At 18.6% G+C, this 22,722-nt stretch overlaps 1 protein-coding gene across 1 annotated transcript; it reads right to left on the reverse strand.

The window, feature by feature from the left end:
• Positions 1 to 783: 783 nt before the first annotated feature.
• PGAL8A_00306000 (dynein-related AAA-type ATPase, putative) lies at positions 784 to 21,894 on the reverse strand (the record flags this gene model as incomplete). Its single annotated transcript, XM_028672066.1, has 1 exon — positions 784 to 21,894. One exon carries the CDS (start codon positions 21,892 to 21,894, stop codon positions 784 to 786), a length of 21,111 nt encoding a protein of 7,036 aa, XP_028528656.1.
• Between the last annotated feature and the right edge of the window lie 828 nt (positions 21,895 to 22,722).

Below are 22,722 nucleotides of genomic sequence, written 5' to 3' on the forward strand. Positions count from 1 at the left end.
TAATTATAATGTGTAAATATTATTTATATATATATATATATATATTTTTTTTTTTTTTTTTATTTTTTGCTTAAAAGCTTGTACATCAGGTGTACTTTTAAATTTAAGAAAAATATGAATATGAAAATAAATATTTGTATAAATATATATTATCTTTATTATTTTTAGTTAAAAATATGAATATTTCTTTTCAAATAGTATTTACTAAGTTCAAATTTTAGATGATTTAAGCCAAAAACAAAAAGAAAATAGCCAAAATAAACATTTAAGCTAATGACGTTTTAATTAGTTATAAAATTTAAAAATTATATTAAAAACGAATATTTTAATTTAATTTATAATTTGAAAAAAAAAAAATTTAAAAGCATATAATTATTAAATTATAGCCTTTAAAATTTTCAAAATAAAACAATATAAAAAAAAAAATTGTAAGAACAAAGAAAATAATTATTACAAAATATACAAATTGTATTTTAAAAAATATATTTTTTCATTTAAAGATTATGTATTGCTTACTTTTTAAAAAAAAATATTACATATAATTAAAAACATATTAAAAAAATGGAAATTTTTTATTGAAATGATAAGATTGCTTAGATGTTTTTATAATATATATAATTAGTTTCATTTTATAAAAGCATATATATATCTAATATATAATTTAATTTTTTTTTTTTTTTTTTTTATTATATTACATTATTTATATATATTTTTATTGAATTTTACATTATTTGCATTTTCTATTATAGCATGTTTAGTTATATTTTGATTAATATTTTGAATTTACTTGTTATTGAGTATTTGAAACCATTGCCTTATGATATCACAAGTTAATGATGGTATATCATTTATATCATTAACAACAACAAAATATGGAAATGGAAAATCATTAAGATAAGGGACAATTTCTAATTTATTATTCTTATAAAAAGTCTGTTTTAAATTAAATATTGATTGCGATTTATTATTTTCTAGCTGTGTATCAATTATCATCAAAACTGGAATGAAATTATTTTGAATACATTTAAAAATTTCTGCTTTAACTGAATTTTTATTAAATCTGCCATCACTAATTATAAGCATTAAATGGTTAATTTGGTTTTTCGAATTGTTTTGTGTATGAGAATTTTTAAAAATATAATTACAAATTTTTAATGCATTTAACATGGCGTTATCAAAGGAATTTTGAGTATCATGATTAAATTGAAAATGATTTAAAATTTTTAAAAAATCTTGTTTATTCAAACTATTTGTCATTGAGCAAACAACATTATTTGAACTAATTGTTTCATTTTCTCCAAATGAACATATACCAATTTTTCCAACATTTAATTTTTCAAAAGCTTTAGCAACCAGAAATATAGCATTTAACGTCATTTTTTGTATATTATTTATTTTCATACTTTTTGTATTATCTATTGCAATTAATATATTATAATCTCTTTTATTCAATTTTGTTTTTCTTTTCCATATTTTATTGTTTCTAAAATCACTTGCAAAATAATTTACTAATTTTTTTATGTTTAATTTTTTTCCTGATTTATAATCTCCTTCATACTTATTTCTAACAGTTGGTTCTAATATTATTTTTAATTGCTCACATAGTTGACTAGACATTATCTCTGTTTCGTTATTAATTTGGTCATATATTTTTTCATATTCCAAGTTAAAATTATCATAATGTAATTTTTCATTTTTTATTTCTTTCTGAAATTCTTCATAATTATTTTCTAATATATAATCTTTTTCAAAAAAATTTATATTTTCATGAACTTTATAATATTCATCATTCTTAATTGCTTCGTTTCCTATTTCTTCTTTTCTATTTCTTTCTTTATCTGCGTACTCTTTTAATAAAGAATCAATTAATTCGTCTTTTTCATTACTTTCTTCAGAGATTATTTCATCATTTTCTTTTGTATAGTTTATTGCTTTCACATTATCTAATGAATTACTTTCTGGTGATGACGTAAAACTATTTACTTCATCACTATCATCATGACCATTTTTTCTTGTTTCTTCTTTTTCTTTTATTTTCTCTTCTAATTCATATTCTATATTATTAATATTTAATTCATTTAGGTTTTTATTAAACTTGTTTGCCTCACATAAGTCTTTTTGTTTTTTGTCGTATTCTTTTTTTTCATTATTTTCTTGTTCTTTATCTACAGAATCATTTTCACTCATTCCATTAAAGTTCTGGTTTAAATTATTATTATTACTAGTAGAACTCTTATCTATAATACTTTCATATATATTTTCTTCTTCAATGAAATTTTCATCTTTTTCAGAAATATTGTAATCTTTATTTAATTTTTTTTCTTCCTTTATTTTATCATTTTCAACTGATTCTTTTTCATTTTTTTTTGAGTTTTCATTTAAATTATGAATACTTTCATTTAATTTATCTATGAAATTCGTTATATCAACAAAATTTTCAGTGTATATGTTGCATTTATCAATTTTAAATGAAAAATAATTTGTGCTTGAAGCATCATTTTCTTTTTGGTTATCTTCTTTTCCTGTGTCTCTCTGTAGTGTGTTGTTAAACATATTATCTTCAGAATATGACATGGTGTTCTCATTTTGTTTTATTTTGCTATATTCATTTATTAAATTATTGTTTTCATTCTTCTCTATTTCATTAGACCTATTTTTTTGGTTATCAATTTCATATTCTTCTGCATCATAATATTTTTCTGTTATATTTTCAGTTACGTTTTCTTCTGTTTCCTTATTTTCCTCAAATACTTTTTCATTTGCATAATCATATATGCTATTTTCTTTTATTTTTTCATTTTTATTTATATCATCTGTTTTTGACAAATTATTTTCTTTTTTAATTTCATTAATTTCTTCAACCTCTTTTTTATATTCATTTTCATTTTGTATTTCAATGTTTCTTTCAGCTTCATTTTTATTCTCACTTTTTATATCATTGGTTTCATCTGATCCTTCACATAATTCCTCATTTTCATTTTCTATTTCTCTATTTTCTTCAATATGATCTTCACTTTTTACTTCACTAGTATCTTTACCTTCAATTTCATCTTTCTGTTCACATATTTCTTCATTTTTCATCTCAACAGTTTGTCCATTTTCATCCTTATCTTGATCAATTTTATTTAGTTCATTTTTTTCTTCGATACATTCTGCATTACCTGAATTTTCATCATCTTTTTTCTTCTCATTTTCCGTTTCCTTATTATCAATCTCTCCTTTTTTATCATTTTCAAAACCTTTGCTATTTTTATCAATTTTATTTTCTCTTGAACTGCTATAATCATCATCTTTTTCATTTTCTTCAAGAATATCATCCGAACTATCTATTCTTTCATTAAAATTAGAATGATCTTCATCACTTACAGCATTCTGAAAATTGTTTTCACTATCTCTTTCATCAAATTTATTATTATCTGTCTCTTCTTTTTTTAAATCATTCTTTTTCTCTTCTTTTTTATCTTCATCTAAATATTCTTTGCTTGAAAATGATTTTTCACTACATTTAGAAAAATCGCTAGACTCTATTTCAAAATTTGAATCAAAATTAAAATCAAAATCATTATAATTATTTTCGTTTCCTTCATTGTAATTATTATCCATATGATTCATGTGGTTATCAAAATATTCAGATTCTTTGTTGTTTTCTTCAACATTCAATAAATCAGAATTATTATTTTCATTAACATTTTCATTATCATCTATATTTAACTCACTACCTTTATTAATTTTAACTTCTTTTTCTTCTTTTTGTTTATTGAAATCATTTTCATCCTCATTAGTTTTTTTGTGTTCTTCATTTAATTCGGTTTCGCTCTTTTCTTGTTCATTTTCAAATTTATCTTTTTGTTCTTGACTTTCTTTATTAAAATCAATATTTTCTTTTTCTTCTTCTTTTTCATTTTCTTTTTCTTCTCCTTCTCCTTCATGTTCGCCTTTATTTCCTTCTTCTACTTCTTTATTGTCATTATGTATGTCATTATATTTTAAATTTTCTGTTAAAGTATTTGATTCACTTTTATTAAAACTTTTATTATTTTTTTCGAAAACATCATCAATATTTTCTTCGTTTGTGTTTTCATTTGCATCATCATAATCTTTTTCATTTATTTCTTCTTTTTCATTAGTTTTATCTTTATTCTTTCCTCCTATATTATTATTGTTATTTTCCATATTTAAATTATCTTGCTCATTTTCCATTTTATTTTTATTGCTATTATTTGCATCATTAATATCATTTAATTCTTTTTCACAAAAATTTTTAAAATTATATGTAGATTCAATAGCTTCTTCATTAAAATCATTTTCATCTTGACTAAAATCATTCTCATTTTCATTATAAATATTATCTAAATCTTCATTATCAACTTCATCAGAAATGTTTCTTATTCCTTTCCCTTCACCCAAACCAATACCTTTTAAGAAATCAATTTTATGAAATACTTCATTTTCTTTTTCGTTTTTTATTTCTTCATTTTCATTTTTTGATTCTCTACAAAGTCCTTTAGTATAGAGAAGTTTTAACACTTTTAAAAAGTACAATGATATATTTGAAAAACCAATGAATATATCTAAAAAATACAAAAATATGCACTTTATAAAATAAAATAAATTTTTACTTAAATAGAAAAAAATTTCTATATTCTTATTTTTTTCTTTTAGAGAAATAGAAGAAAATGTGTTTAAATATAATTTTATGATATTTTTCATTGAATAAATTTCATTAATATTTTTTGATTCTTGAAAATTTGGATATTCTTTTTTATATACTATTGATTCTTTATTAATAATATTATTTATCAAACTAAAAATTTCATTATTTACACATTCTATATTAGATATTCTATTTATTTTTTCCTTGCTATTATTATCTTCAATACTTTCATTTAAATTGGTACACATTTTATTATATTCATCATGATTATTTCTATTAATTTCTCTAAATAATTCAATAAATTTAATTAAATGTGAATAAATCTTGTTTTTAAAATATGGGGCAATATTTAAAAAGAATATTTTATTCTTATTAATATCTAAGTATTCAATATTTTCATTAATATATTTCAAAAACTTTTCATTCATTTTAAGTTTAAAATTAGAAATATTTTTAAAAAACTCTTTTAAACAATCAATATTATTTATATTTTTAAGATATCTAAACATTATGAATTCGTTTGAGTTATATATAATATATATAATTTTATAAATACAAAATAGAATACTTCTGAAAAAATCATTTTCGAATAATTGTTCATAAAAAATGCTTAAATTTTGTATTAAGGCACTTTTAAGTAAATTACATTTTAACAAAAATTTTTCAAATGCATTTATATCTACTAGCAAAAAATTTAATTTATATTTTTTTTCAAGTATCAATGTTTCTACCATTAAATAATAGAATACAAAATGATGATAAAAATTGTTAATTTCCTTTCTTAAATTAAAATATTCAAAATTAATAGAATTAAATAAATAGCTCATAATTTCATCATTTCTAACATCTTCATGAATATTGACAGATTTTATATAGATAGTTAAATATAGTATTTTATAATTTTTATATTCATTATTTTTTAAAATATAATTGATTTTATCTAAAAAATGTAAGCTATATAACTTTTTATTTTTTATATTTTTCTTTATATCATATTCAAAGTGTATTAAATTTTCTTTTAACTCATTTATTTTAGCTCTTTTTGTTTCTTCAATTATATGAGGATTGTGTTTTATCATGTATGATAAGCAATTCTTTAATTCCGATATAATTTCTTCAGATGAAAAATACTCTAATAAAAAATTATTATTCGTAGCGTTATCGAAATTTATACAATCTTTAAATAAATTTGAAAAAAAAGTAAAGTTATTTAAATCATATAATATTGATATATTTAGTTTTTTCGTAAAAAAATGTTTAAGTATATAAATCCATCTTTTTTTTTGATTAATAGTTGCATTAATGCATTGATCTTTTAAAATATTTTTTATTTCACACATATAATTATTTGATAATTCTTCAAAGCTATAATAATTATTGAGATTATTTAAAAATTCCCTTAGGTTTAATTTTTTCATTTTATTTCTTAAATTTAAAAAGGAGTTTTTTAGTTCGTTAAGCTCATTATAAATGAAATGCTCCTCCTCAAAAGTTTCTTTCGTTTTTTCTGTTTCGTAATTTAATATTTGGCTGTTATTAAAAACATCTATATTAACTGTTGAATCATTTTCTAATGAATTCTCTTTTACTATTTCATAATTAGACAATTTTTTATTTAATGATGAATCTGTTATATTTTCATCGTGTGACGAATTACTAGAAATTTTACTTGAGACACTATTTATATTTTTATTTTTTGAGAAATTTTCAACTAAATTATTTTTTTTGATATTTTCTTTTATTTCAGATGTAAACACAGAATGCTTATTTTCCATAATAAATTTATCTACTGTTATACTAATTTGTTGAAAGTATAGTTTAGTAAAATAAATAATTTTTTTTTTAAATTTAATTATAGATGCTTTGTATGCTTCTAAGTCTATTAAATCAAAGTTAATTTTTTGTAAGGATTTTTTTAACTGTAGATCAAAATAATTTTTAGAAATTTTTATTTTTTTTTTTATTAAAGGTAAATATACATGCATGTAATTATATACATTTAAAAATACATTACTCATAATTTTTTCATTTATATTTTTCGAATTTTTAAATATATTTCCAATAAAAAAAATTAGATTTAAGCGTACAGGAAATTCTCCAATCATGGAATCTCTTAAAAATATTATGAGAGATTCAAATGTTTTAATTATCTTAATTTTTGTACTGTCATTTATAGTATCATTATTATTGCAATCAGTATTTTCCAATTTTCTTTCAGCGTATGTATCATCATAGCATAAATAAAATAAATATGCGAATAAATTTAAAGTCTTTTTTTTTAATATTTTACGATTTAAGTTTTTACGAATATTTTTTATTTCTTCTAATTTGTATAACCTAAAGTAAATTGTGTAAATCAGTAATTCTTCTAATATATTATTCTTAATGAGCCTATTTAAGTTATTCATTGTGACTTCATCAAAATTAGCGAAATTATCCTTTTTAAGGGAATTAATTAAATTCACTAAATGCTCTAATTTTAAAATTATTTTTTCTATTTGATTCTTAACATCATTTAAAGGAATGCCTAAAATATTATCAATCACATTTAAAATAGTTAATACATTTAAATTGTTACTATCATTATATATTATAATAAATTCGTTTTTTAAATTATTAAGAAAAATACATAAATCATTTAATGCACTAAAAACAAATTCCATATAATTAAACTCTAACAAATTGATATATTTATTTATATAAGCATGATTTTTTTTATTATTTAACAAAAAATTGAATATTTTCATTTTAAAATCTAAAAATTTATCATCTTTATAATTTATAATATTTCCAAAATTATCTATTATGTTTAATGTAAAAATTAATAATCTCTTTTCTTCATTTTTTTTATTTAACAAGAATGTTGAATTATTTTCTTCAGATGAAGACATATTATTTAATTTAATTAACATATCTAAAGTATGATTTATATTTTTTTTTATTTTATCAATTTCATTTTTTGAATTAGTCTTAGAAATTTCTTTTCTTTTGAATATTTTTACAATCTTACATATAATTTTATTAAATAAGTTTTCATTTAATTTTTCCTTGTCTTCTATTAATTTGTCAGAAGAACAATCATTATTTTTAATTGAATCACTATTAACGTCAAAATTCTCATTTTTCTCTTCCGTGTTAGATAGCTCAATATCATCATTAACTACTTCATTTTTTTCATTAGTACAATAATTTATGTTATTATCAATATTTTCTGTATTTAAAAAATAATTTTGTGAATAAAAAACATCATTAATTTCTTTTTCAATATTTTTTTCTATATAATCATTTTCCATATTTTCATATTTTTCTTTTATTGCAGTATTTTTAAACTGTTCAATTTTAAATAATTCGTTCATATTTGATATAGAATCTTGTTCATTATATATTACAATTTTCTTACATAATATTTTCAAACAGTTTAATAAATTTGAGAAATCGAATTCTTTAAAAATACTCTTAGGTTTTTGAATTAATTTTATGATGAAATCAAAATACTCCAAGTCACTTATTTGTTCATACTGTTCTTTTTTTAAATTTATTATTTTGTTAAAATTAAGGGGAAATTTTATATATGAATATAAATTATATTTATCTCTTTGTAACTTTTTTTCATCTAATTTATTAATACTGAATGGATAATTTTTTTCTTTTTTTTGTAGTATAGAAAAATTTATATTATGCAAGGAATGTATGAATATGCATAAAGAATAAGTGATGGCATGTGTGAATTTTAAAATTATATTATAATTTTCATTAACATGATAGACAAAATTTAAACATGAATAAATTAATGAAAAACTAATAAAATCATTACAATCATTCAAAGAAGATAATATTTTTTCAATATTATAATATGATAAGACATTTTTCATGAAATTCTTAAAATCTTTTTTTAATTTGATGTACAAATCTTGGGCATTTTGTGAATTATTTTTACATATATATTGGGTAATAAAGTAATTACAATTATACTTATCTGATTTCATTATATTTAAAATTTTTTTACTTTTTTCTTTATTTATGTTTTTCAATATTTTTGGTAATAAAGGTAAATCCATTTTTACATCTTTTATTTTTTCACTAAAAAATTCTTTTTTTTTTATCTTAAAAAAATTACTATAAGATAATTCTTCAAACAAATCAATTTTTTCAATATACAAATTATGTTGAATGCTCATATGTATTTCTTCTTTGATTGAGTTAACTACACTTTTAAGATAATTTTTCAATTCTATTTTTTTAAATATTTCTTTAACTTCTTTTCTTATCTCTTTGCAAATTACACTTAAAAAGTAGTGAGATATATAAAGTGATCCCAAAATATATAGAAAATCTTCATCATCATATTTGTTTGTTAAATCTATAATAACTTTATTTTCAGAAAATAATATTTCTAAAATTTCATCAAATTCTTTTATAGTTATTTTATTATTTTTCTTTATATAATTATATATGCTACTGTATTTATAATCAAAATCATATTTTAATTTATTTTTATTGATTCCCGTGCGATTATTATAATTACTTACTGAACTTTTATTCATACATTTATATATATTAAAGTTTGCTTCATTATCTAAATTTTTTGATAAATTTGTTGTATTCATTTCACTATTAATAATATTTTGGTTATTTTTTTTATTCAATCTATTATCATTTTCTTGAATTAATATACCATTACTAATAATAAATTGTAATCCTCCACAATTAATATCTTCCGTACTATTTCTCATATTATCAGTTTTTAAAATATATTTTTTATTCCATTTTTCAAAATTCTTCTTTACTGCTTTAAAAAGAAGAAATAATAAAACAAAAATATACTTTTGAATTTTCTGACTAAATTTAATTTCTTCTTTCAATTTAAAAAAATATTTATATAATTCTAATAAATACAAGATTATTTCAACAGATACTTCTTTTTTATAAATTATAATATTGTATATCTCATGAAAATGACAGAAATACTTATTCTTATCAATACTTTGATTCTCAAAATTATTCATTATATTAAAAAATATAGTAAATATATAGAAAATAAAAAAATAACATAAAGAATTTTTGTTGGCTGAATTTATATAATTTTTGTCAGTTATATGTATCGAATTGGAGTCTGATATTTGGTTAATGTCATTAAATAGAAATTTTGTTACATAATCATAATAATTTTTTTTTAAATTTTTAAAAATAAAATTGCTACTATTTAAATAAAATAATGTCACTTTATTTTTTTTCATTTCTTTGTAAATATTTATAACAGAATCAAATATCACTGTTTTATTAAATAGAGATGAATTTAAATAAGAATAAAATTTATGTGTAGTAACATCTTTGTAATTTTCATTTATATAAATATTTTTAAATATTGTGTATTCTTCATATGTAATGACTATGTTTTCAATTTGTTTATTTACCTTTTCTATAACATTTTGACTATTGTTCCTATTTATTTTATTTGAAGAAGTCATTTCATTTTTCTTGTAAGTGAATTCTGTAATACATTTTTCTGGTATTTTATCATTAACATTGTAAGATAATTCACCTGCTTTTCTATCATTTATAGGGTAGTTTTTTTCATTCACTTTGTTAATGTTTTGTTTAGCATAATTATAACGTTCATCTCTTAACAAATAAACATTCATTAAAAATGAGTAAACTATATATAAAATTTCTTCAATAATAATAAATATTACATTTGTACTGAAATCATTTACATTTTTTTCATCTTTTAAGCTTTTTTCAGCATATTCAATACTTCCATATTTTTCTTTTAATAAACTTAAAATTTCAACTTTTTCTTCAAATATAAAAATTGTATTATCTATATTTTCTAAATAAGTGTATATTTTACTTAAAATATTTTTCACATTCACATAAATACTGTTATTATTTATCTTATCTATTTCTTCAATAGTTAAATCAATCTTTATGTTGTTTCTTATATTATGCTTACTATTTTCGTTGTTCATATATTTTAAATGCATATATATATTAAGTAAATATATAAATGAATTATATAAATACTTTAAGTTTATGTTGAAAATAATAAATTCATAATAAAACAACAACTCATGGCTTTTATATATAGTGTTATCACTTCTCACGTATCTTTTAGAAATATTATTAATATCATCTATTAATGAAAAATTTAACTCAAATGAATTCAAGTTCATTTTTAATATTTCCTTTTTATCTATTAAATTTTTTAAAATTAAACTTTCTATATCTTTAATTTTATAATTTTCATTTTCATTTTGTAAAAATTTCAAAGAATGAGAAAAGGATTTTGTCTGAATAAGAAAATTTTCTGTGTATGTGTTAACATTTTTGTCTTCATTTTTATTCGAATCACTAATAGTTCTAGAATTATCTCCATATGTAGGAAGATTTAATAGGATAGATATGCAATTATTTCTATTTTTAATATATATAAAATAACTAATATATATATTGTTTATAATTTCAAAGATATTCTTAATCCACTTATCATTAAAATGTATATTTAAATAATTCAAGCTACTCTTTTTATTACAATGCATGAATAATTTGTTATTATGTTCATTAGAATTAGAATTATTATGAAAGTTATTCTTTTCTCTGAAATCAATGATACTGTAAATATTTGGAGAATTGAAATTGTTTTCAATTAATAATTTTGAATTATTCAAGAATTTCATTAATTTAACGTTATTTTTATTAAAACTGTTACTTTCAAAAAGAAATTTTAAAGTATCTTTTAGGAAAATAATTTGGTTATAGATTTTTGAATAATTTTTATTACATATCATTTCAAAAGCAAATATATAAATGAAAACATAATAATTGAATATATCCTTATTAATTACATTACTGAATTTATCTATCAAGTTGAAAATAAAATTTTCTACATGAATCAAAAATTTGTTCATATTATAAAAAATTAAGCATTTTTTTCTCTTGTTACTTCTATTCTTCATAAAAAAGTTATAACTAAAGTTATATTTCAAAAATGCTTCAAAGAAATATAAAACTTTTGATAGTCCTAAACTAAAATTATTTAAGAGAAAATTTTTGGCAATAAGTAATGGTTTTATAAAATTTCTTAATTTACTCCACTTTATATTATTATCCTCATTTTTATTATTTTTTTTGTTTTTTATTATATACTCATTATTATTTGTTCTTTCTTTATATATTATGTTATATATATAGTTGTTTACTATATTAAAGTTTACCAATTTCTTAAAAATAATATTAGTAATAAAATTAAGATATCTTTCTACGTTTTTATCATAATAATCTCTTCTTAATGTTTTTCTTTTTATAACAATTTTATTCTTTATGTTAAGTAAATAATAGTATCTATAAAAAATATCGTAAATAGAAAAATTTTCCATAAAGCAATATACTAAATAACAGAATATTTTATTTAACTTCAATTTATAGAATGAATTAATTAATGTCACTTCTTTCAGTATACATAAATTTTGGTTTTGATTTTTATTAAAAAAGGTTTCTTTTTCATATATTTTGTTATAATTATAAATATAATTTATAAATATATGAAAATAAAAATAAATGAAATATTTGGAAGATATTTTATGAACTAATTTTCCCCTGTTTATATTACGTATTAATAAATTATTTATACTTCTATTTTTTATAAAATTTTCAAGCTTCCTTTTTAAATTATATATTATTCTAACTAAAACATTATTCAAGAAATTAAAAAAAGGATAAAAAAATATTTGAACTTTTTCACTAATCTTTGAAAATATTCCGCAATAAAAACTTCCAAATGATCTTAAAAAAATGGATTTCCATTTTTTTAAATTTATTTCATTATTATTTTTTAGTAGCAAAAAATTGGTACAAATTAAATTAATAAATATATCTATGTAATATAAATTATTTTCTAATTTGTAATTTAATAATATATTTAAATTATTTCTAAACATATTATTATCATTTATCTTGTTTAAATTCTTCTTTTTTTCCTTTATCGTTTCTTCATCAAGTATATATTCTATAATAAAAGATATCAAAGATATTATTATGCAAAAACATACTACATCTTTATTACATTTGGTCCCATTAGCATTAAATGAATTATAACAATAATTTATATAATCTAGTATTTTTATGAAATTAATTTTTATATCATTATTAAAAAAAAAATAAATTAATTCACTTGTAATTTTATCATTTTTTGCTTTTTTAATATTTTTTAAAAAACTGCTTATTATATAGAAAAACAAATTATTTTCTTTTATTAACTTTAAATAATCTTCCTTCGATTTTTTGTTATTAATTGATTTTTCTTTATTATATTGATTATTTTGAAAATTATAACATAAGTTCATTAAATGAAAAAGGAAATTACTATAAAAATTGGAATCATCAACTGAATTAATTAATCTACTATTATCTTTGTTATTTTTATAATGTAAATTCATACAATTATTATTTGAATAGTTTATTAAATTACTATATGAAACTTCATCATAACTATTCTCATACATATTACATTTATCATTATATAATGTTTCACACATATTTCCATAAAAAGGGTTGTTGCATAAATGATTATCAATATTTAGTGCATTATTGGTATATTCGTTTTTTATTCCAAAATATATTTCAAAACAGCGATTTCGTAATGCCTTACTAATTTTATAATGTTCTTCTGAATTTAATGTTAAAAAAATTTGAAAATTTTTGTGAGGTTTAATTTTTTTCTTTTTTCCAAACTCATGAAGTAGTATGTATCCGTTTTCTTCAAAAAGGCTATTTAATCTATCTAGCAAAGATGGAGTAGAATAATGTAAGTGTTTTAACAATATCCAGTATCCATTTTTAATAGCTTTAATAAAGTTACCTTCATTATAAATATAAACATTCTCATTAATTTGATTTGTATTTATAATATTGCACATATAATTTATTCTTGACAGAATATTATTTATTCTCTCACTGTGCTCACATTTGTTACAACTATTTATAAATTCTGTATAACTATTTTGAATTTTTTTTAAATTATTTTTCTTATTATTTTTTAAACTCTTTACATAATTATTTGATAAAGAATTTAACCTTTTCATTATATTTATTTTGATATGCATAACTTGTCTACTTGTATTTATTTTATTGAGTTTTTTTTTTTTATGATTTTTTGAAAATAAAGGATTACTTACTTTTCTACCGAAATAATTGGAATAAAAAATCATTAAATTTTTTTTTTTAAAAATAATTTTTAAAACTAGCTTATTTAATTTATTTATTTGTTTTTCAAATTTAATAATTGCATTGCTCTTACTATTTTGTTCATAACAACCAAATAAATCAAATGTATCAATATCATTAGTTAATGAAAATTCAAAAAGTTTTTTTTTGAACATAGATGACAATGTGCGTACAAAAGAAGACTTTCCTGAATTATTTTTACCACATAATAAAATAGGAATATTTAGTTTAATAGCTGATAAACATCCATAAAAAATTTTTTCATCTTTTGATAAAATGGAAGAAATATCATTCGAAACATTTTTGTTCTTTTGATATTTTTTTATAAGTAAATTTTCATATGAAAAATATTTTTCATCATAATTAAAAGAATTAATAAAATTATAATATAAAGAACTATTTTTACTACTATTAATAAGGTTAACTAAATTATCTTTAGTTGAAACTTCTGATATATTATTAATAAAATCTTCATTATTGCAATATATATTTATTATGATAACCCTTACAATGTTTTTATCTTCACTATTGGTTAATCTATTACATATTAGCATATCACATATTGTAAAAAAATTATTTAACGCCACTTTATTCTTAATGAATTTGCATATTCTTAAAATATCCCTTAAATTCCATATCCAACACTCACTATCACTTAATAATATGTTAATTTTTTTTATTATAAAGATTAATTTTATAATTTTTTTTATTATATCTAAAGAAAGAAAATTACCATATAATTTTTCAACAATGCAAAGATAATCCTCTTCATTTAATTCTTCAAAATATATTTTCGAAAATCTATTTAAAAATGATCTTGGTAATCCTTTTCTTCCACCTCCTTCTTTATATGGGTTTTGGCAACAAAATAATCGAAAATTTTCATGACTCTTAACAATTTCATTAGTTTCAGGTATAAATATTTCTTTTCTGTGGTCTAAAATAGAATTAATACCTTCTAATGTTTGTTGGTTAGCTAAATTTATTTCATCTATTAGTATCCAATAGCCTTTCTTCATGCATTCAATTAGTTTTCCATCTTTCCAGCAATACTGAAATTTTTTTTTCATTTCATTAGTATTATTTTCATCCTTATTTTCTTCTTTATTTTCCAGTATTTCTTTGTTATTTTTCCTTTTTTTTTTATTTGATTCATTTTTTATATCTTTGATAGGAAAGTAGGATCCTATAAAATCATAGATATCTGTGCATTCAGATAAGTTGATTCGAATTAATTTATTATTGGTTAATTTTGCTAATATATTTACAATGCATGTTTTTCCAACACCTGGTGATCCTTCAATTAAAATAGAATTATCTAACTGCATTGCTCGAACAATTTTAAATAAATTTTGTTTAATATTTGGTGTATTAAATACAAAATGAGAATTCTTAGAAAATTTATTTAAATCACAATCGAAATTTTTTTTAAATTTGATATGAAGGTCATTCATTTTTAGATATTTTTTTTTAAATATAAAATTATAAGATTCATGGTAAAAGTTCATTATTGTTTCCTTTTCTTTCATATTATATTTAATAGATAAACATAAATTTTCTATAACTTTTATTAATATGCTTTTTAAAATTTCTTTTATTTTTACATCTTCATTCCCATCAATCAATATTAGGCATCCACTGTGATAAAAACTACGTATACAATAACTTTTTAATATATTTATTGGTATTTTTAACGCATGATTTTTTTCTTTATAAATTTTTTTTCTATTATTCACATATGTATTCATAAAAGTAACCCACTTAATAGAATCTCTTATAGAAAGAGTTACAGACGATAAAGATTTGTTACTTGATACTTGTTGAAATATTTGACAAATATACTTGGTGATTTCACATTTAATATTTTTTTCTTTTGTGAAAGTTATTTGTTTCATTATTAAAAAATAAAAATCATTAGAATCAAATGAAAAATTACTAACAAAAATTTCCGTAAATCTATTCCTTAATGCATGAGATAATTCTTTTTTTCCAAAATCACCACATGGATTCATAGTACCTATAAAATAGAAATTTTTATGTGCTTTTATATTTTTAATATTTTTTCCTCCTTTTTCTGTTAGTAATAATGTTCTTTCATATTCTAAGACTGAATTTAGTCTTTCAATAACAGACGATTCAACCAGAGATATTTCATCCATCAAAAATATATTTCCTTTTTTTAAAGAAGATACTAGTATTCCATCAAACCATGTAAAAACAGATTTTAGATTATTAACTGATCTTTCCATTTTCGTCAATTTTCTTTTAATATTTTCATTTAAATTATATTTTTTTTGTAAATAAAGATTAAATATTAAAAAGTCTTCTTTTTTAATGTCAGAAAATTTCTCATAAATAATACCACTTAAATAATTCGAAATATAATTATCTTCATAATATTTAGAAAATTCATTGTATAATTCAATACAATTTTTTTTTAATTTATCATAATCTTCTTTCTTATTTTTTGTTAATTTTAAACTACCTATTATGTCATAAACATCAGTGCTTTCATTGCAATTTAAAATATTTAATTTTAAATTTTCAACAAAGCTTAATAATTCACAACATGTAGTTTTTCCACATCCTGTTTCTCCTATTAATAATGGAGATTCCTTATATTTAAAGCATTTTAACAATAAACAAATAATTCTGCATGTATTTTTACCAAAATACATATTTTGTAAATATTGAAATCTTTTTATATCGTCATAACTATAATCATGAATGTTATTATCATGTAGATTTAAGGAGCATATCTTGGTGTCCTTTTTGTTATCTAAAGAATCTTTAATGTTATTATTATAAATACAATTATTTTCTAATTTACATTTTTTAATTTTTTTAAAATTCTTTATTAGAGAAATTTTTTCTAAAAAATAATTTTTCAAACTTTTTACATCTTCATCATTTTCATAGTCAATTACAAATTTTTCCTGTTTTTTTAAAAAATTCTTACTTAATATATTTTTAACAGTTTCTTTGTCTTTTTCATTTCTCAATTTTTCTGCAATGATATAGTATCCATGTAGAGCTGCTTCTAAGTTATTATTAGGATATCTATTTCCCCATTTAATTAAATCTCTTAATGTCATTAAGTTGTCATTAAAATAATTATAATTGGATTTTACATTTTTCAATTCAGTATATACATTTATCATTTTTTTTGAAATTTTTGGAGAAATCGTACATCTTCTGTGTAGAATTATTTCTAATTCTTCTATTTTAAAATCACTAATATGAAATTCAATAAATCTACTTCTAAATGCTTTAGATAGTTCCTTTCTTCCAATATAACTATTATTTGCAGGATTTTGAGTAGCAAATAGCATGAAATCTTTATGGGCTTTAATATAACATTTTAATTCAGGAATATATAATTCTTTATTATCATCTAAAATTCTATTTAATGATTCTAAAACTTCTGAGGGAGCTAAATTTAATTCATCTAAAACAAGCCAATATCCATTTTTAACGGCTTTCACAAATATACCTTCTTCAAATATTAAATTGCCACTATTTTTATCATTAACAAATTGACCATAATACTCGTTTATATCTGTATTCATATGATTATTAATTCTTATAAATTTATGACCTGTTATATCTGCAAAAAATTTCACTAATGAGGTTTTTCCAACAGATGTATTTCCTTCTAACAAAATTGGTGTTTTTATTCCACTTAAGCATAAAGCTAATTTTTTTATATTTTCTTTTACACTTTTTGTGATTATAAAATTGGATAATATACTTTTTAAATTTATTTGCTCATTTCCACATAAAATCCAACTATTTTCTATACATGCGTATTTTTCTTTCTCTTTATTTTTAGTTATATCATTCTTAAAATTATCAGTATTCTTTATTTCGTTAAAATTATTTATATATTGTTCATTTTCTTCTCTTCCTTTTTTCTTATCATAAATTTTATATTGATAATAATTTTCAAGCATACTATAATTTATAATTCCATTTTTTTCGATATTCATGGTATTATCCCGTTTTTCAGCATTTCCATGTTGCGCATATTTAAAATATTTATTAAAAATATTTTCTATGACTTTTTGATTATCATAATTCAAACAACTTAAAAAATTACAAATAAAACCATGATTAATAGCAGTTTGTAAAGGTAAAGGCCTAAATTTTCTCTTATGAACATATATAGCATAATTTATTGCTCTAACTAAATTTCTTGTAGAAAAAGATATTTGCTTATTTTCTGAGTTATTCATATTTTTTAAACTTTCTTTTTTAATTTCTAAATAACAATTAGTAATATTTTTTATTAACACATTATCACATGTTACATCTTTTAAAAAATATTTTACTATCATTTCAACATCATCATACTCTAAAATTTCATCAACGAATATTTCAGTAAATTTATTTCTAATAATAAATGGTAATTCTTTTTTCCCAGCAGATATAGTACTATTATATAAATCAATATCATTTTCTACATTTGTATCCAAATTAATATAATTATTGTTAATATCCTTATTGTTACCATCAGAATTAATATTTTTTAAGTCATTTGGTATATCTTTTTCTTTAATTTTTCTTAAATTTGGAATTATAGGTGGATTCATACAAGCAAATAATCGAAAATTTTCATGAATTTTTATTTTTTCATTTCCTTTTTCAATAACATCAAAATATTTATTTGATGAATCTAGTAACCCTTGTAATCTCTGCAATATTTCTGTTTGAGCTAAATTTATTTCATCTAATAAAAGCCAATAACCATTTCTTATACAATCAATTAAAATACCGTCATGAAATTTAAAAATTAGTTCATTCATCTTTTTATCACTTTTTTCTTCATTCATATCATCTTCGTTAATATTTTTTTTTATTTCCCTATTTCTATTATTTTGGATATTATTAGTATCTTCTTTTTCTTCTATGTTTCCATTTTTTACGAGAATTTGTTCGAAATTATAATTTAAAGCATAATTTTTATTTAAATTACCGTTATTAGTGCACCAAAAATTAATTACATTTTTACAATTTGATAAAAAAGCTTTACATTTTTTTATAGTTTTCATATCAAATATTTTTGCATTCTTTTTTATATTTTCTATAACGTATTTTACATAATTGTAGCATGTATTCAAAAATGTAATATATTTCTTTTCGCTTAATATTATTCTTAATTTTAAATAAAATAAACTTAATTCTTTTTTACAAATATAACTCAATTTACTATTTAAACTTTTTAGTTCTTCAAATAATTCATTTGTTTTAGCACTTATATTAAAAGGATAATAGTTTCCAATTAAATCGGAAGATTCTGATTGTTCACTAAAAACGAAAACATGTAATTTCTTTTCAAAAATTTTCGATATATAATCTATTAATGCTGTTTTTCCAACTCCTGTATCACCTATTAATAATACGCTTTCCTTGTTATATATACCTTCAATTATTTCATAAATTATAGATTTATGAACAGATGTTAATAAAAAAGAATAATTATAAATTTTGTCAAAATTAACATTTATTTTTGGATATTTATTTTTTAACGTTTCATTAAATTCATTTATAAATGTATTAAGTGAATATGATTTTATATATTCTGTAACGTTGTCTTTATCTAATTTAAATAACTTAATTAATTTAATTAAAAAATTGTGTCTTAGATTAATATTAGGTATATGAGAAATTAAAATAGATTTACAAGTTTGAAATAGAAATATCTTTGTTTTTTCATTTTCGTACATAAATATTTTCTTTTTATTTATTCTATTTGTAATTTTCATTAAATCATGTAGGTTAATATTCCTTAATATTCGATATTTTTCCAAGTCTGTTTTAATGGTATTATAGCAATCCAGAAGTATATTTTTATAATTATCGTTAATTTTATTTAACGTCTTAAATAAAATTTCTTTTATTTCACTTTTACTATAATTCCCAATAAAAACACTATGCCATTTGTTGAATAAACTAGTTAAATTATGAGGTCTATGATTCATTAATATAAATTCATTCATTTCTTCATTATTTATATTATCAACTTCACAGTATTTATTATTTAAATTATTCATATTGATATAATCAATGTTTACAGTTACAGTCGAAAATAATCTAAAATTTTTATGAGGATAAATGTATTCTCCTTTTTCTGATAAATATATATACCCTTTACTCGTTAATTCATGTAGCTTTTCTATTACACTATTAGAAATATTATTAATATTTTCAAAAATTATCCAATTCCCATTCTTCATTGCTTTTGTCAATATACCATATTTAAATTCAAAACACTTTTCATTACTTTCCCATATTCCTAAAATTGATTTAGAATCTGATATATCATCCAGATATAAACTTATAATATTTTCCGTTTCATTTTTTGTTCCATATATTTTTTTATATATAAAATTTATTAATGATGTTTTTCCAGAACCTTGATTTCCTATTAAAATTGTTGGTTTTTTATTATAAATATTTGTTATTAATGTTTCAATTATTATGTTAAGTCTTCTTGTAATAATAAAATTATATTCATTTTTTAACAAAATTGCATTTTTTTTTGTTTTTAATTCGAAGGTTGGATATAACACTGATTCAATATTTATATAATATTTAATAATTTTATTTTCTATTATATTAGAACGGAATTTTTCTATATATAAATATTCTAAGTCTTTTATATTATAATCATACATTAGTAATATATTATAAATATTTTTATGATCATAGTAATTTTTTTCAACTTGTGAAAATTCTTTTTCATAAAAATAATTGCAAGTAGTTTTATTTGCTCCATTACTTATATATAACTTATGTTTTTTCTCTTTATTTTTATCAAAGATGCTATTTTTTTTGTTATTCTGAATGTAATTATAAAAAATATTATCTTTTAAATAATTTCCTTTAGAATAATTATGAATTCCATAATAATTTAAATATATTAAATAAATTAATGATTCAAAAAAAGGGTTTTTGCATTTTAAAAAATGTGATAATAAATTTAAATACATTTTATCAAGTATATTATTTATAGTCAAATAATAATAAATCAATAGAATTTTAATACAATATATATAATAGATGTTACACCTACAATGGTTATCATTTTTTTCTTCTAAATATTTTCTTACTATCCCTTTAAAATAATTATAACAGAATATAGATTTTGGTAAAACTTCCTTGAAAAAGTAGTCAATCGTATTTTTATAAAATAATTCTTTACTAAATAATATGCTATTCAAGCATATCATACAAAAATAAATCTCTTTATCTATCTTAAAATTTTTAATAAAATCATATATATATAAAAGAGGCATACTTCTATTTTTATTATTTAATTTATCTATATTTTTTTTATCTGTGTTTTTGTTTTTTAATTTATTCATATCTTTACTATTAACATTTATAAGTTTATCATTTATTCTTTGTTCATTTCTTTCATTATCATTTGTCATAGAATAATTATATGTTGATAACAAAAGTAATTCTTTGAATATTTGATTTAAAATAGATATCATTAAAAAATTAAAAAATTTTAAAGATATTTTTAATAAAGGTGGATCAAACAAAGTTAATATCAATATTTTTGTTATTACTAAATCTCTTTTGTATTTATTATCAAAATTATTAAAACATATTCTTATACTACTTTTTATTTCTTTTTTTTTAGTTTCATCTATTTTTTTATTTTCATTAGTATTTTTAATCTTATCCATTATTTTTTTTTGATTTGCATTATTGCTACTTTTTAAATACATATATTTGCTTAAGCTTTTCGAATTTTCACTTTTAATTTTACGAGTATATATTTTATGATAGCTATACTTCTGAATAATACAACAATTCTTATAAATATAGTTAATATACTTGTATTTCCCGCAAGTACACTTTATTTTTCCCTTTGTCGATAATTCTTCTTTCTCATTTACATCACTTTTAAAACTTTTATTTTTACATACATTTTTCTTTCTGTTTTTTAATTCATTTATTATTTCTGTAGACCAAAGAAATGTATATTTATATTCTACCGTTGTCATTGTTAAAATATTTTAAATTAATTAATATATATATATATATATATATGTTTGCTTAAAATATGTTTGACAAAATAAATAATTGTATAATATATTAAAACTAATTAAAAAAAAATTTTTACAATAATGAAACAAGAATATTTCTTATTTCATTTTTTATGTTATTCTATATTTTTTTTTTTTTTTTTTTTTTTTTTATATTGTTTTGAAAGATTAAAAAGTATTAACAATGAAAATACTTATAAAAAAAGCTAAAAGTTAATATTAATTCTTTGCATATAATTTATTGAATTAACTAAAAAAAATTTTTAAATTTGATTAAAATATATAAATTTTTTTTTTCTTATATTATGATATTCAGTAAAAATTGGTAAAACAAATTCTTGTAAAACAAAAATTTATATATTACTTAAATAAATTTGTTGTTTACGCAAATATACTGAAATTATCAAATCTATAACATTTTTTATAACATTTATACAATATATTTTCTCCATATAATCTTATTCTTTTATAAAAAAAAGTTTAATAAAAAAATATTTCAAATTCTCATAAGAATAAAATACAACATTTGTAAATTTCTTATAAATGAATAAAATAAAAAATAACATACAATTAGTTATATATTTATAAAAATATTAATTAAAAATATAAAAAATAAATAAAACAAATATAAGTAAAAATTTTAAAAATAGCGTCAAAAAATATTTAATAATAAAAAATAAAGATAGAAAAAAAATTAATACGAAATAAAAAAAAAAAAAAAAAAAAAAAAAAAAAATAAAACGAAAAAAAAAAAAAAAAAAAAAAAAAAAAAAAAAATAATAAATA

The sequence above is a fragment of the Plasmodium gallinaceum genome (genome assembly GCF_900005855.1).
Source record: "Plasmodium gallinaceum strain 8A genome assembly, contig: PGAL8A_v1_87, whole genome shotgun sequence".
NCBI lineage: Eukaryota > Apicomplexa > Aconoidasida > Haemosporida > Plasmodiidae > Plasmodium > Plasmodium gallinaceum.